This window comes from Psittacula echo (assembly GCF_963264785.1).
Source record: "Psittacula echo genome assembly, chromosome: 16".
Lineage (NCBI taxonomy): Eukaryota > Metazoa > Chordata > Aves > Psittaciformes > Psittacidae > Psittacula > Psittacula echo.
Window position 1 is genome coordinate 6,487,981 of NC_137752.1, and position 16,892 is coordinate 6,504,872.

General features: G+C 47.0%; 1 protein-coding gene across 2 annotated transcripts in view; it reads right to left on the reverse strand.

The window, feature by feature from the left end:
- The window catches only part of EEIG1 (estrogen-induced osteoclastogenesis regulator 1), a 38,164-nt gene that overhangs the window by 5,802 nt on the left and 15,470 nt on the right, over positions 1–16,892 (reverse strand). For both annotated transcript variants that reach the window (XR_013958124.1, XM_080630522.1), the window contains exons 3-11: positions 10,397–10,517; positions 10,073–10,102; positions 6,480–6,596; positions 5,973–6,019; positions 3,231–3,388; positions 1,987–2,091; positions 1,532–1,721; positions 1,222–1,343; positions 81–150 (exon numbers count right to left, since the gene is read on the reverse strand). Coding sequence is in view for 1 of the 2 variants with exons in the window: in XM_080630522.1 (XP_080486648.1) it covers positions 81–150; positions 1,222–1,343; positions 1,532–1,721; positions 1,987–2,091; positions 3,231–3,388; positions 5,973–6,019; positions 6,480–6,596; positions 10,073–10,102; positions 10,397–10,517 (960 nt within the window). In the remaining variant the exon portion in view is untranslated. The remainder of the gene's footprint in view (positions 1–80; positions 151–1,221; positions 1,344–1,531; positions 1,722–1,986; positions 2,092–3,230; positions 3,389–5,972; positions 6,020–6,479; positions 6,597–10,072; positions 10,103–10,396; positions 10,518–16,892) is intronic.

Sequence of the window (16,892 nt, forward strand, 5' to 3'; positions counted from 1 at the left end):
TAGCAAAAGGTGAAAGTTTCCTGGGTACAAAGACCCAAGCAATCCCTCTGGAGCCCCTCTGTCTGCCATTGGAAGCCTACCTGTTTCCCAGCTGAATACCGCTCAACGTAGTTGTTCCATCTCTGCTCACAAACAGCCTCAGGTTACTGTCTGTGGATAGAAAATGAAGCAAAACATCAAAATCCAGAAGTACCAATGCCTGCCAGGTGCTCCACTCCCAGACACATTACACAGCATGGGAACAAGTGGGTTTCTGTGCATACACAGTGTTCCCACAGTAACAGAGCCTCTGGGAACTCCTCTGCTTGCTCTGAAAGGGAGCCTCATGTACAAATCAACCAGAGTGTTAAGCTTTGGAAGAGTAAATGCAGGACATTAGTTCAGTGATACTCCTCCGGCTGCTTCTTCGAAGGCAATTGCATTGATCCAAGTTGTGGGCCAGCCTAAGCACATCTGAACGGATGAGATGTGGCGCCTCATCCTGCCTTTGTAGGTTCACTGGAGGAGAAACTCAGCCTGTTCTGTCCATGAGAGGTGGCTACATTCAGTCTAGTTTTAACTCAGGCTAAGTGAGGTGTAAATCCACATATGATAAGACTGTTGCCATGTGCAATGATTTAAGGTGACTACTGGTAACTATACAAGCATGAATAATAAGCTGGGCTCAAGTTTAAAACCTATCAAAAACCTCAACAGGATGAAAAAGACTAAACTGGAAAATTCAAACAAATGCAGTGATACTTCTTATTAACAGATGTGACTGCAGTGGAGAAAACCCCTTTTTAGGCTCTCAGACCCTATGACCAGCACACTGTGATACATCTTTCTTCCCATCCTTTTGCAGAGATGTGCTGTTTCCCCTCCAGTTGTGCTCTCCTGCTTTAATAAATACCCTTGGGCTGACCCTGGACGAAGGCCACTAGAGCAGTACAGAGAGCTGATGTAACTGATTTCCACTGCACTGAAGAACCAGTGTTTTTCCCCTCTCATCCTTTCTGTTTGAGCTCTGCTGTATTGTGTAGAACAGCAGCAAGCACTATTTGCTAATGGATCTGCAGCTCTTCATATAGTTTGTTTGTTTACCATAGAAACACCCAGCAAGCACTGAAAGCAAACTGCTTGCCAAAAGGGAAGGGAGTCCATAGCAGATCAGATCCAACTGTAAAAGCTTGTGAGCCTTGCTAAAGGAACAGCCAAGACATCCCCTTTGAGACCTCTCACCTTCAGTATTGCTGACATCTGTGAAGTCCTGACTCTGCATTATTTTCTCCACTATATCATCAGCATCGATCCTGGTGTCATCCACTCGTGTTGGGTGACTCTCCACTGAATCCTTTTTCCTCCTGTGGAAAGCAAATAAAGGGAAGACTTATTCATCTTTTCAAGACACAGACTTTCATTTACTGTCAAGCTTCTCTTGGCAATAACCTCCTTCTCAGTGACCACAATCCAATCTACTACTATTTGAAGACAAATGAGCAGATTCTGTCTCACCTTCTCAGAGAAGAGGCTTTGCTCCACAGTTACTCACCGGGAGGGTCTATCCAGCAGAATGGCTGGTCTAGGGGGGCGAGGTGGCTTCTCCAGCTTGTGGTCCCGCTCTCCCTCAGGGCATTCCACTGTCATGCTCAGCCCTCCGGAGGCACTGCTGCTGGTGGAGGTGTTCCGGCGATGGGTCAAGTCAGACATACTCGAAGAGCGGGAGTGCTCCGTGCTGTAACCTGCAAACACACAGGGATCACAAACCAGATCATCTCCCTGTCCTGGCAGCACAGTTAATCGGCAGGACAGCTTCAGAGCAGCATTTCTGCTCCCATATACAGAGGTTTAGACGTACATCTGTGAGCTCATGTGCAGAGACTAAACAAGAGACTGGTATTAGAGCAGGGTGAGAGAGTTGGCTGCAAATCACTCTCACAAGAGCTCATTGCAGGGAAGCAAGTGGATGGGGCCAGTGCTGGCAGAGCAGTGTGGATCAATAGTTACCAGAGATCTTGGACTGCTGGCTGGCATAGCTGGAGTTCCGAGAGTGCCCTGAGTGGAAGACTTCCTCTGGGCTGGACAGGTTCTGATCCGGCTCTTCTGGGACACCTGCCAAGGAACAAAGGGCACTCTGCTTACACTGTATCCAAGCCAGCACATTGGACTGCAGGGAGGCAAGGAAAGGGCAAGCCTGCTGGCAGAGCCCTGCTGTACCGGCTAGCACAGAGCTTAGAAGGAGCTGGGGAGCAGCTCTCTGAGGCTCAATGAGCTTCTCTGGCAAGTTTATCACTAATTCCAGCATTCAGTGTTTGCATTTACAAGCATCTCTGGGGGCTTAAAGGATCTAGAAGGGCAGGTAGTGTGTGAAGCCATCCATAGTCAAAAGCAGTAAGTTAAAACCAAGAATACACCAAATGGTTGCTGGTAGTGAAGTATTATAACCTCTATTCATGTGCTTCTCCTGTTGCCACCTTTCCCCTTCTATTACCATTACTATTCCCCTTCTATTACCATTACTATTCCCCTTCTATAACTTCCTTATTACTTGTGAGAGAGTCTGTGCCATCTAAATCACCTCTGAGTTTGACGGAGAAACCTCAGCATAACCTCTGCTCCTTTGCCATCACCTCTGCTTGTCTCTCACACAGGAAGCATATCAAGAAGCGCACAAGGATAACACGTTAGCCAGTTTAAGAAGAGCACTTGCAGAGTGTGCTAAGTCACTGAGGTAATGAGCCTGGAGTGCTATTTTGGTGCAATGTATCTGCCTGCACTCCAAATGTGCTAGGAAGGGAAAAAAAGCTACATGAAAATGCAGTGCCCTTGAAGACAGGCTCACAGAGAAGCCGAAGAACTCTGCATCAGCAGCTGGAACAAGGCCATTAGACCTCAAACCAACCTCTAAAACCTTCAGAGGAACTTTTCCAGAATATAAGTCTGAGCAACAGAAGAGCTGAGTGGAGAACAATGTTAAGTGTCTTTGAACACAATGGAAAGCAGGATGAGTGCAATTATTAAATCCCCAGCAAAAAGAACAAATTGCTTTATCTCCACTAACAAATATGCAAACACTAATCCTTCCTCTCCTCAGCTACACTTCATAGATGGTTTTGTTGTTCTTCCTGAGCAGAGGGGTGAGGAAAACATGAAAAAATGAAGAGTTTCTGGGTTTCTAACTGTGGGGAAAAGAACAAAAGAGTGTCCAGACACAGCCAAGCATTGCATGGCTCCAGGACAGGCATTCATACCCGAGCTGAGAATGGCTGCTCTTGGCTTGGTCTGACGCAAGGAGCCAATCGTGGCTGAACCGCTGCTGCTGCTGCTCGTGGTTCCCTCGCCCTTACAGGTCAGCTGCAGGGAAGAGTCCTGTCCCGGTATGGTGATGGATTTGGCAGTGGAAGGAGGCCTGGAATCACAAGTGAAGGAGGTTATAGACAGCCAGGCAGGGACAGGGAATCACCCCATCCCACCAGCAATTCCCACTCTACTATCAAGAGCATTCGCTGGCTTGCTCCTACTCTTTGCGATGGGGGAAGCTGGCAGCTCTCTGTGACGAGTGTGACACTGGATTTCATTTTCCTACATGCAAGACTCAGTCTTCCCTACCTCACACTGCATGTGGACTGCACTACAAGAAAAAGCAAGTTACTGACTTAATTTAAGGCAAAAAGAGGCCAATCAATTCAATCATTTGTAAGGACAACAGGCTCAGAGCCTGCGCTATCCTCCAGAGCTGCCCTTTCCTCCAACACGTGTCCAGTGGCCAGTTGGCTTCCCAAACAGGAACCAGTTTGCTGTTGTTCAGCTCTCAGTTCCAGCACCCTTTCATTACACCTTTTTGACTTGGGTCAGAAAGCAACCTTTTATGCCGGCAACCCCATCCCCCTGTGAGAGTACATTTAGAATGATCAAATGACCTTTCCATTTTTTAACTGATGATTAAACTCCTTTGCAGTGAAACTAAAGTGTTTTTCCAGCTGTCAAAATCATTTTTCCTCGTTATTCTGTGTGCTCCCAACATCCCTTTGTAAATGCTGACTGCGAGTGCCTGGAGCCCCCTCCCTTCCTCCAGAAGTGTTTTTGGGTGGAAGCCACAGCATGTGCAGTGTGGCAAAGTGAATATTCCTGTTGGAGCCTTAACTTCCCTGTAGCCTGAAGTCTGAACTGGAACTAATGGATCATACTATGCCTTTTAAGTGAGGAGTGAGAAAGAAAAACTCTAGTTTGCCTCACTTGGAGCTCTGAGAAGATGCTACATGCGAGGATCTTGGCAGCATTTTGGGAGAAAGAATAAAGCACTGAGAGTGCTTTATGGGCAGCCAAATAGCTCTAAAGGTTTCAGGAAACCCATGGCATGCCTTCACAAGGAAAAAACCCCTCCCTAATCATGTTCTCAGTGATTTACATGCACCAAGGTATTTGGGGACTTTGCTTTGCAGGTTAATGAGGCCTTTACAGTGTTAATGAAGTAACTGTTCCTGTGGCAGATGTCGGAGCAGCCCCTGGGTCTCAGCTCAGGCTGCTCTGCCCCCTCCACAACACCCAGAAGGAGAAGGCTCATGTGAGCAGTGCAGAGAGTCAGTGCTCGGAAGTGATTTCCCAGCACAGTTTAATTCCTGCCTAATCCTCTAATGAGTGCCATTTATCAAAAGCTCTACTGATCAAGGGCTATTCTACATGCAAAGCTTCCATTTCCAGACAGTTGCACATCGTCAACATGTAAGGAAAAAATGGAAATGACTGGAAAAATCCTTTAAGAAAATTAGGAGATTTAACTTTCACACTGAGCCTACTTACATTAAATGGATATTCATACCCAATTCTGTATCATTTTCAGGCACTTTAACAGTGGGACTTGCTTCCACAGTGAAGGAGCAACAGTTATTTGTGTCAGACATATTATTACCAGTCATCCTAGTACCCTAGATTTAAAACATCTGTTACTGCTAAAAAGCTACGGTTTAAGAGATCCAAAACTTCTTTATTACACTTCCTTCTGAGGCAGAAAACTCTGCAGAATCAGATGACACTGCACTTCGGGTCTGAATGCTGCAGCGCTATGAAAAGCCATTCACAAAATAAACCCACCCCAAATCATGCAGCATTTTACAACAAGAATGTAAGTTGATTTATACATTTCAAGCTAGCTCCTAAAATTAGACCTTTCAGCCCAGAATACCACAGCTACAAGAGAGGGCCTTAAGGTAAAGCTTTCTTCTCTCATAGTGTTGGGAGTCAACACAGTCTATCAGCACATGGCAGTCCTGCTGTGTACAGTCACACACCTTACACAGCTTGGGCTGTGAGTCTTGCAATGCTGTAGTGCAGTATAAAGTCAAATGTTGCTGTGTATTTGTTAACAGATCCTCCGTCAATTCCTTAAGCACCAAAACTGCTTCATAGCTTAACTGTACTTATTCTTTCCTACCATGATGTATTAACAACTACACAACTGCAGTTTCTCTGCTAAGACAAACTATGAACCTGGGTTCCTGTAGGAAAAAAAGGAGAATTAAAATGTTCCAGCCTTGCAGTATTTTTGTTGCTGTTTCAATCTGAGCTCCTTATCCTGCGTGATATGTGCTGAAATGTGTCCTTTTCCAAGCCTGTTTTCTTCGTTGACCTTTCCCTTCCAGGAGGTCAGCGAAACCAGCCCCAGAGCTATGAGAAATTCTATCCTTTAGGCAAAACATGAAGTTTGTCATCAACAACCACTGGTTTCTAAAACCTAACTGATACCAGCAGAGAAAATACTGTGCACAACCAATAACCAAGCTGGGAGAACCACAGCAGAGACAAAGATTAACAGCACAGGCTGGCTGTGCTATTCAACAACCCAGACCACCAGTTTCAAGCTTTCCCCAGTACTTCCCAATATCAATCAAGGACATCTTTTCCCCCTTCCTATCAATTTTAGTCTCCTGCAAGGAACTGCAAAAGAACCAGATGTCCTGGTCTGCCCAGCATGGGATGAGCACCCAGAAACTCACGTTTTGAAGCAGGGGTCCCCTGACAGCAGGGACATTCCAATCGTGACCTGGAGAGGGGGACAAGGCACATCATTAGCCACGCTGCAGTGAGCTCCTCACTTCACAACAGGCAGGAGGTCAAGGGCTAGGTGTAAAGATTAGCAAGACCTAGTTCCTTTCCAAAGGAAATCAGCTTCAGGGATTTAGGAAGGTATTTCCCTCCCTGTCCCATATAACTGGCATCAGTAACTCTAATTTGCAATGGTTCAGCAGGACATCAGCCTCAGAACTTGTTTCCCCTCTTCTGCTCATGGTTTATTTGATGACAAAGAATGTATAGAGGGTCACTGCTTGGCCAAATGGATGCCAAGATATCAAAGGGCAACTCTGATAATGGGAAGCCTCCCAAGTCAGAGTAGCAGCATAAAAAGCTAAATCCTGTCTCTGTACATAATGCAGAACCTCCTTCTCAGCCTGGCACTGCAACTGAGCAGTAGGATTTCACTATGGCAGTACTAGCTGTTGTACCTTTAGGATGGAGTTGTCCTGTCGGGTGTTCTTAGTATCGTATCCTTCCAGCAAGCAACAACGCGCAGTGGATCCAGAGCCTGCAAACTCTGCCAGATTGAGATCAGCAAAGCCCAGCTGTAGCCAAGAAAACAATGGAGGGGAAGGGGAGAGAACAAAATATATTCAATAAAGGGATCTGTGGTGTCACACAGACCAAAGGAAGAGAGAGCATCTGTGAGCAAGGGCAGAAGCAGGAGCCAGTGCACACATTGTTGTGGCTGTGAAGCCCCCCAACTCTTGAATGAGGAGGATCACATTCCTAATCCCAAGCCATGCTGGAGGCCTTCAGGAAGCCATCTCCATGTGGAAGAAGGACACAAAGCAGTGGTGCTGGCCAGGACAGTGTTAACCAGCCCGCAGCTGTTGCATAACCAAGGACATGGAAGGCACTAGGTCAACGATGTGGAAAAAACAGAATCACACATACACAAACATAATAAGGCACTCTTTGTATCGGGCCATCCCAGAATGCAGTGGAGCATGTGAACCAGGAGATGAAAGGATATTGTTACGGAGGAAAGTGACACTGTCCTGAAAAACAAACCTGAGCCTTGGAGCACAGCAGGCTGGAAACCCAGAGACACGCAGCAGCGTGTGCCCCACTTTGTCCTGGAGCAAAGGTTCCTCAACACTTCTAAGATTTAACCGGGAAGTGGTATGTTTGACAGGCAGAAGGGAAGAGAGGTATTTGGAGAGATTTAGTTGTGAGCTCTCTAAACCTCCTCTAACAAAGGGGAGCAAATAGGGAAGGTGAATAGGGACTGTTGAAGAGGACAAGCAAATTCAAAGAGGGTACCTATGTCTCTAGAGTAAAGACAAACACAAGGAAGAGTACGTTTGTGTTTCTGCTCTAATTCCTGGTGTATTAATACAGTGCTTTAAAGAAAAAGTTACAGCTTCTTTTAAGCAGAGCTTTAGCAGTAGAAGTCAGTTGTGTTTCATCTAATCTGATCAGGCACAGATGCTGTACCCCGTATCTGGCCAAGCCATCCAAGCATGGAAACTGCGTCACTTCAACATACAGGTCACCTTCCATGAGAACACAGAAGGGAGGTGAAGAAGCAGCTTGGACCTAGCTGTTACTCCGTACATTGCAGTACCTTTCTCCTGCCCTGGTGCTGACAGCTGGATGGCACAACAGGGAGCCCCAGCCAGTAGCACCATCCCAAGGAAATGTGGTGCTGTCAACTGTGGAAGCTGATAGGGAGTAAGAGCACAAACCACAGTCACTGCTGTATGAACCCTGGCTCCCAGTGCTCCAAATCAGAAGTCTAAACCACAGTCTGCACAAGATATGTGATCCAAGGGGAGACAGTTGCAGGATTAGCTTAGCTGCTTCCTCCATCCCATTCTCAAAGGGGAACAAGAGCTGATGGCAAAGGAATACAAGAGTGTGGGATACAGCAGGAACCACAGGGGAAATAAACCCCCAACCCCTAACTTTTCTCCTTCTTTTCTCCATTCATAAGAATTCCCTTAATGCAAGTGTTTCTCCAGATGTTCCTCTGTCTCCTCTAGCCCAGGATGCTGCTTGCTGAGTATTGCCCGATAAGGAAAAAGACAACCCCAAAACAAACAGTGAATTTATCTCTGCGAGATAAACAAGAGAGGAGAAAGCCACAGAGGGAGCTGCAATCCATCACTGTGACAAAACTGGAGGACAGAGGAGACATGGCACGAACAACAGGGCACAGGAGTGACCCAGATCCCTCCACCATGGCACTAACTTCTCAGAGATCACCATAAGAGGACAGAGTGTGGGAGAAGCCTCCAGCCACCCATATGGTGTGCTGAGGTCAGAAGCTCTTCTCAGGAAGCAGACTCCCAGTATATAGAGGAAAGATCCCTTAACAAAAGGATGTTTTCAGATGTAACCTTTCCGAATAGCTTCCTCAGTTTTCCAGCCAGCTGATGGTGCTTCTTCCAGCTCAGGGAAAGAGTTTCCGCTTGATCAATCCTTCCTGTTTGCTTCCTCTTTGTGACCCCTGACACTGAAGTGACATTAACGTCAAAGCAAAAGGTGCACGAGTGGATGGGAACTGTCTTGAGCACTAACAGCTCCATCACCCTCAGTCCCTGCTGAAGGGGGACCAGGTAAAGAGGCATTCATAAGCTGCATCTTCCTCTACATCTGCCGCCACGATTGAAGGAGTTTTCAGCTGAATGAATGTCGTTTAAAAAGGTGAGGACTTGTTCAGAATGGGAAAATAGATGCAGAGAAATACACTAGAGATTTCTGCTAAAAGCATTAGGAATCCCAAGTTAGTTCTGCCACAAGGACCTGCCTGGAATAAGCCTGGTCAAGACTGCAATGCTTAATCCCTGGTGTGGTGTGACATCCCTTGTTTCTGAGCTGCTGAAGTGCTCGGGTCATCTTCTGTTGAGTTCTAGGAGAACACGACTGCCTTCTTCAGAGCAGACTAAGCATGAGATGAGTACTTGAGATCTGGTCTCCCGTCCTGGCCTGGAGCAACAAGGACTCTTTCAAAATGGCACTAAACACAATTGGAGACTGAGTAAACAGGCACTAGGTTAGAACATGGCCTGAATAAGAGCCATGGTTAACTCCACCACGGAGACATGCCTTCAGGCTTTCTTTAATTCTGTGTTTCCAAATCCTGTGGGACACTTGAGGATGGACACTACAGGAGGAACAGGCTCATGCATTTACTTTGTCTCAGAGGCACATCTGCAGAGCGGAGGAATAACCTCCCCCTCAGTGAGAGCTTAGTGAAAGAGAAACTGATGGCCCCAGAGCCCACGACCTGATTAGCAACAAAAAACGAACAGCATGGGCAGCACCACTGCCCTCTATCATGCAGTGTGGTTCACCCTTCAAAGCCAGTTACCTCCGTGGTGTCAGGAAGGGTATTGATTAGAAGAAGCTCTTACAAGGATGTGCATGACCTGAACATCTGTTTATTAGAAACCAGCAGCAGTGACTCATTTTCAAACAAACATGGTTTTGAGCTCTGTGTGAGCTCCATTTCTAAGCCAACATTGTCTCTTGATCCAGCACACAGAGAAGGGGGTGTCCCATTGTCTCTCCCATAGCACAGGCAAGGAAACGGTGGGGAACAAACCAAAACTAACATCCCTGCTGATGTGTTTGCTTTTTGCCTCCGCGTCTCCTGTGCTTTGGAAGGCAGTGATTCTGCTGTAGGTTTCTGCCTGCACACAAGGCAGCGAGGTGCCTACCCCAGCCACAGCTCCCTGCTGTGCTGTGGAGAACAGAACTGGAGTCTATGTTTATTAGCAAGACGCTGCCAGGAGCCAGAGAGTTCACATCTGACTCAGAACTTCCCCAAAGTTTGAGGACATGCAGATCATCTTCCCAGCCCCCTTCTCAAATCCACATCCAATGCAATCTGGATCCTGTCCCAGCATGTCCATTTTTCGGGAAATCGTTTAACTCAGGCTTAAACTAAGAACTGATAACCATGTTCCCTGATTGCTTCACGCAGCAGCCACTGGTTTCTAATGGGTGTAAAGCACTAACAGAAGACAAGACCATTATCACTCTGCCACATTTGCCCTTTCTGTGCTCTTACCTTTGAGTAGGTTTTTCCGCCCTTCAGCTCCTGTAACAGGAGACAAAACAAACAGGAAAAGCAACTATTAAATGTGCTGGGGAAACAGGGGGAAAGTCATTACTCAATCCTGGAATTTGCTCTCAGGATTTCACAAACCTCTGTCTCACATGGGTTACCACGGCCCTCATCACCCCCACCCTCCACCAAGCACCCTTGCTTGTGTTCAAGTCACATCAAACACATCACTGTCCATGCAATTCTTCTTGCTGCCAAAAAGCAGGTAGTGACCAACACCATCACTCTGGTGGTACTACCTGCCAGAAGCAGAAGGGAGATGCTCACCTTCCGGACAGACACTCGGCAGATGCAGGGGTCCAGGAGTCCTGTGGCTGGGTTGGCACTCATTTTACACACAAAGGTGAATTTCTTCTTCCAGCGGACACAGTTTTCCTGCACTTCCTCTCTGTGAGAAAGCAAAAAGAAAACAGTCTTCAAATAAAGGCACAAACCAAATCAATCCTTGTTATTAAGTATTTAAGGACTAGCAATCTGGCTTGTTAAGGTTCTCTACAACAGAGCTTTGTCCACACCACCTCAAACTGCACCACACAAAGGTGTTATAATCACATCAAGCTTCTCACTAGTCAATGCAGGTAAAATCCACCCAGGTTCCAGGAAAGACTCATCACCTCATCAACAGAATTTGCCTTTAAAACTCTCACAAGCTCACTGACATTTCCTGCTCAGCTGGTTTAGTGCAGTCATTGCCCAGCCTCTGTAACTGAACTGGGCTGAAGGTTTGCAAGCTTATCTTCCTGTGATGTGCCTGTTTTGTACAGCGAATGTGCTGTGTCCCCCGGACAGACTGTCCTTCCCGGCAGCCATCACACTGGGACTAAGCCAGTGAGGACAGCCAGCTTGGAGGAGGACAAAAACACACGTGGAAATGCCCCTCGGTGCATGCAGACAGGATCACATCAAGCAAACACTGTGCTTCAAATCACACAGGGGTTTCACACCATAAAGGAGTCTAAACCAGGAGGTTTTGCTTGCACAGCTTCTGAGCAGCCTACCTAGACCCCCAGGGTGAGTGGAGAAGCACACGGCTCCAGCTTAGTCTGAGCCCACAGGAGGAAAAGAAGAAGCCACCTTCTTCAGGTATAGCACTGGCTTCTGCAGAGCCCTCAGAGGAAGCTGGATTTCATCCTTCCAAGGAGCCTGGAAAGGAGGTGTGTTGGTCCTTCCATGGGGCTCTGCTTCCTCTGCAGGACATAACCTGTTTATGGCTCAGAGCCTGACCTTCAGCCTATTCAGTTCTCAAAGTGTTGAGGCTGGGGAGGGAAGGGAAGGCACTTCTGACAGCTGTGAGCTGGCAAGTTTGCATCTCGCTCTTATCTCTCTTCTTTGCACAGGACAAAGGGGCAAAGGCACCTGATAAACTGTTTGCTTTAGCAGGGAAAGGGAGGTTTCCCACCATCTGACACAGGGCATGTCAGAGATTGGTGGCAAAGGGGAGAAAGATCAGTCTTGGCACTGCCTCAACTCTCCTTCTGGGAAGAAAGGGCCAAAAGCCAGAACACAGCCCTTCTGCAACCCCGAGTGAGCCCAATAGGACGCATACCAGGGACCTGGGAGGTCCCTGCTAGTCCTCTGAGCTGTACTGTGGGACCTGAACATGCTGGCCAAGGCAAATGCAGAGAGCAGAAAAGCTGACAAATAAATGAAACCTGTAATTGTCTGTAATGCAGATAAGGGCTGATCACCCCTGTTTAAACCATGGGAAAACAGAGGGCAGCAATTCCTGCCAGGAAGTGAACTTAAACTCCTTCCAGACAGAACTAAGGCTGGCTACTGAAGTCACTGAAAAGTAAGACATCAGAGTGTCAGAAGTACCTTTGGATCTGGGATTAATTCAAGATGAGACCTGGTTCTCATTGCTCCACTCAACTCCAGCTCATTCAGACAGGAGAGAAAACACTTCCGGAGGGATTAAAAAGGCTTTGCCTTTAATAAAATATTCACCCAGCCAGGCAAATTAGGCAAGTTAAATCTCAGGTGTGAGGTGTCTTAAATCTGACTTAATAGCAGGTATCTCAAATGACCTAAAGGAAGGAAAACTCGGGTACGGATGAAACAAGGAATTCCAACAGAATAGAAAAATGCTTTGGGAACACATGTGCTTCAGAGGCATAAGGAAGGTACACGGGATGCAGTAAACATGGAATATTTTAGCATTACTTGTCTTTAAAAAGGAACGACTTCAGAGCAGCTTCCAGTATCTGAAGTGGGCTACAAGGATGCTGGAGAGGGACTCCTCATCGGGGGCTGTAGTGATATGACAAGGGGTGATGGGTTTAAACTGAAACAGGGGAAGTTCAGGTTAGATATAAGGAAGAAGTTCTTCCCTGTGAGGGTGCTGAAGTGCTGGCACAGGGTGCCCAGAGAAGCTGTGGCTGCCCCATCCCTGGCAGTGTTCAAGGCCAGGTTGGACAGAGCCTTGGGCAACATGGTCTAGTGCAAGGTGTCCCTGCCCATAGCAGGGGGCTGGAAGTGGATGATGTTATGGTCCTTTCCAACCCAAACCAGTCTGGGATTCTATGATTTTCAAGTGAATGATCTTCAGCTCAGACAGGTACAACAGCACACTGCTGCAAACCCCGGCTCAGAGCTCCAGTCACAAGTGACTGTTTCAGTGCCCAAGCTCCAGCCCCTGAACACCCATCACAACCACCCAGCTCCCTGCAGCTGCTTCGGCAGTAGGAGCAAGAGCTGCTCCATGGTGCGAGTTTCCTTACTCAGGACTTCTGCTCCTGTTACAATGCAGCTATGATGAAGCATCTGCTAAGTGCTGCCTAGTCCAATGAGGGCTAATTACTTCAAAACCAAAAGTGCTGATGAGCAATAACAGCTCCTTCAGAGTAATCTGCTGTTAGCATAAGCGCCCCTAACAGACACACTGCTTTTATTAAGGCTGTATGTTGGCTCTCCAGAACTGCTGTAGATACCACACGGTGCAAGGGATTAGGAAAAGGATTTGGGGGTGAGTTATGTTACCCACAGCATCACAAACACGAACCCGAGCTGCAGGTGCACATGTAGCTTGGGGCTTATAGCTTCGGAATAGTCTGTGCAGGGTGGAAGGGAGTTCACAAGTTAAAATGCAGAGCTGCTTTCCAGTCACAAGTGCTATAATCACACAAAAGTGACTTTTCAACTCTCTTTCTCAGTTTAAAGAGTGGCTTTAAAGAGAGTTTAAAGACCTAAGGGCGAGGGCTGGGTCTGTATCCTTAGACAAGCAACCAACAGTACTATTGCTTCCAATCAAACTCTAAAATATCAGTTCCACATGTCCAAAAGATGGCTTGTGGGAAGCAATGGGCTTTGTGTGTCCACCTCCCACCAAGCTATGGTTAGGCTGGGAACCAGAGAACACTAAAATAGGGAAACAAGTGGCCTGGATGAGGAGCAGTTTTGTATTTAGACCTTGAATATTCTCTGATGTACAATTAGGAACCATCACACCCAAACCCAAAACACATGAGCAGCGTGGAGAGGGCTTTACTGAGAGGCGTTTCCTTCCATCCTAATCACAAGGCAGCTAAAAGCAAAGCAGAAACTAACAGCTTTAAACCACAAAATGGCTAATTTTAAACATTGCTCTGCACTCAGAAAGCCAGAAATAGAGCAGCCCCAAGCCTGGTACAAGGTGTCAGCTCAATGGGTCTGCAGAAGTTTTATTTATAAGAAGCCGCCTGTACCACTTTGCTGAGATTCCCAGAAGGTTGAATCCCTGCCAAGCTCAGCTTTGCCCTCTTCTGATTCCAGACTTATTCAAAGCTGTGCAATTACTCTTCCAGACCTAAATATACCTCCTCAGAATAAACCGATGCAACCCTGCAGCAGCTTTTGTGAGCAGTCCACAAAAGAGCTTCTTGGGGTCTTCCAACGCTGGAGCTGCTCATCTACCTCCATCCAGCTCCTTGAGCAGCCAGAAGGGACAGTTCATTGTATTCCCAGCCACCATCTATCCCTCAAGAGAGAGTTTACCAGAAAAAGAGCAATCAAATGATGTTTCACCATTCCATGGTATAAATCCAAGTAATGGGAATGATGCACAGCACTGACCCACTGGTTTACCTACTGGTAAAGCAAGCAGCAATGTGCTCAGTGAAGCCACCAAGGCCTCTTTGGGTGCAGATCTCACACACAACCCTTACTGCAGCTCTGGAGACAGGCAGAGGAACAGGCAATGAACGGATTTAAGAGATCTGTTTACCAACTGTGATTTTGTGCCACGGACAGAGTAGCACTACTACAGAAAGCCACAGAGCTCACTCTGAACACAAGTTAGCTTCAGCAAACACTCCTCGACAAAGGCCATGTATATGACCCATGCTATCTTGGGCTACCATAGGCCTCTCTCCCACATGAAAACCCATCTAATGTAACACCAGAACAGAGATTAAAACTTCTATTTACAGACACAAAGCTGAGTTATGCCCAACTGGGTATCATGCTTCAAACACATAACCCGCAGTTCTGCCTTGCTGAAGCATTTAGGAAAGCAGATGTTTCTCTCTTACTTTATGGCAGTAGTCACATATAAGACAGTTAAAAGAAAGAAGCATTCTAAAAAGGCCACAGGCTTACTGGGAGGGCAACAACACAAATAGCTTTCTAATGTCAAGCCTTTCAGCAGAGCAATGTGTGTCAGTGTGATGCTTCAAGCACGGGAGCAGACGTGGGAAAACCTCAGGCTAAAGGAGACTTTATATAGATAAGCACACACAAAGAGCTGCTTATTCAGGTCTCCTCCTCCTCATCTCTATGCAAACGGGGAGGGAGGGCAAGCTTTCCAATTCCTGATGCCCAGTCCACATGGTCACTTATCCCCTTGCTTGGAGATATGGATCTGTGTCTGCCCCTTCAAGCAGAACCAATTCTCCTGCCTGCTCATGGCACTCTGCACCCTCCTCACATCAGGAGTGAACCACCACTGAAGCAGCATCTCCATCTGATAAGGCAGAAGAAAGATAACACCGTTTAAACGAGGACAGCAAGCTAACTCCCAGCTCAGATGCATTTCAGCACGAGGGACTGAAAAGCAGCCCTCAAAGGGACCCTGACACATAGCAGCAGTGAGTAGATCCTTTTGGGGAGGGAGGTAACACAGCCTCCCCTCAATCACACAGCAGGGGGAAGAGGAAAGAAAATACAGTTATTTCAGCAGATTGCATCTGAAGGCCATCTTCAACAGCATTTCTTTACCCTGCTCTGCTTTCAGCTGCAGAGAGCCATCATTAAGACAGCCCCAGCACTTCTGAAGGCTGAATTAGAGCAGAATCACTGACACTCCCTCAGCTTGGCAAGATCTGGAACAATCCTGCATTATGCTCTGCAGAAGATAGTTACTATTTTAACCAGGTTATCTAGTGCAAAGCTGGAGGAGAGACCTTTGACAAGGGCAAGTCCCTGAAAAACCTCTTTTAAAACTGACTTTCTATGATGCTGGGCCAGTAGCTGGTATTCACAGCACACCAGAATTGATACCCTGCGACTAACACAGCAGGTCCCGCTGCAGACAGAGAGCCTAATCACTGCCTGTAAAGCACAGAAAATACAAAGTTGTGTGAACATCTATATAGAACAGAAAGTGAGCCTTCATTTAGCCATTAGCTGGTTTAGCTATATGAGCCAGAACCTGTAGGTATCCCCAAATAACGGGCTCAGGACAGGGCACTTCACTGCAGCACATCTATTATTATAGACAACTGCAGCTCTGAGGCTTTGCCATCCAGGTTCCTGGCAAGCAAAAGGAGAGAAATGAGCAGTGAGCAAGCTGCACCATGGGCAGACAACAAACCAGGCAGCAGCCTGGGAACACACCATGTTAATAAAAGCTTAGGGCTGCCATCTATTTTATCTTGTCATCAAGCCCATGCAGGCCAAACACAGGTAGAAAGAAGCAAAACATGATGAGCAATAGGCACTGGGAGCTGGGAAGCTCAGTGGAAATGTATCCCAAGAATGAGAGGTGACACTCCACATCCCTTATGCCTCACCCTTGGCAGTGTTCAAGGCCAGGTTGGATGGGGCTTGGTGTAACCTGCTCTAGTGGAAGGTGTCCCTGCCCATGGCAGGGGTTGGAACTGGATGAGCTTTAAGGTACCTTCCAACACAAACCAGTCTGGGATTCTATGATTCCCTGGGGAGCACCATACAGGATCATAAAACCCCATCTAGATACACAAAGCCAAGGCTGTTTAACCTGGAGGTGTAAAATGCTTTACATCAAGCTTTACACGAAGGGATTTTGCCTTCCCTGAGCAGAACAGAAAGAGGCTGCAAGTAGCTCCCAACAATAAAGTCACTCTGTTTTGACTGGGCTGACATCACTGACCAGAACAAGTGCCAGCCCGAAGAGCTGGACGCCTCTCCCACTGCAAACAACCCTGTATTCTGCAGCTGACAAGTGCTGGTTGTTGGGAAGTAGACATTAGCAGTTATGATGGAAAAATGGCTCAGAGAGGGATGATGCAGACCGTGTTACTAAGAGAACTAAGCAAGCCTTTGTCATCTGAAACAAGTCTCATGAGGATGTTTCACTGCAAGTGTTTTAAACAAGGGTTCAGCAGTAAGGTCATCACATCTACCACCTACTCAAGTTTAACTTCTAAATTCCCAGCAAACCCATTCCAATGGCCCATGGTGGAGAAAGACACTTATCCACACCTCCCTATTGGCATCAGTGTACACCTGTTACTTTAGTTCTTCATTTACACCAATGACGAGATACATGTGGGCTTCCTAAATGCCACCTTTGAACACCAGTGTTTTT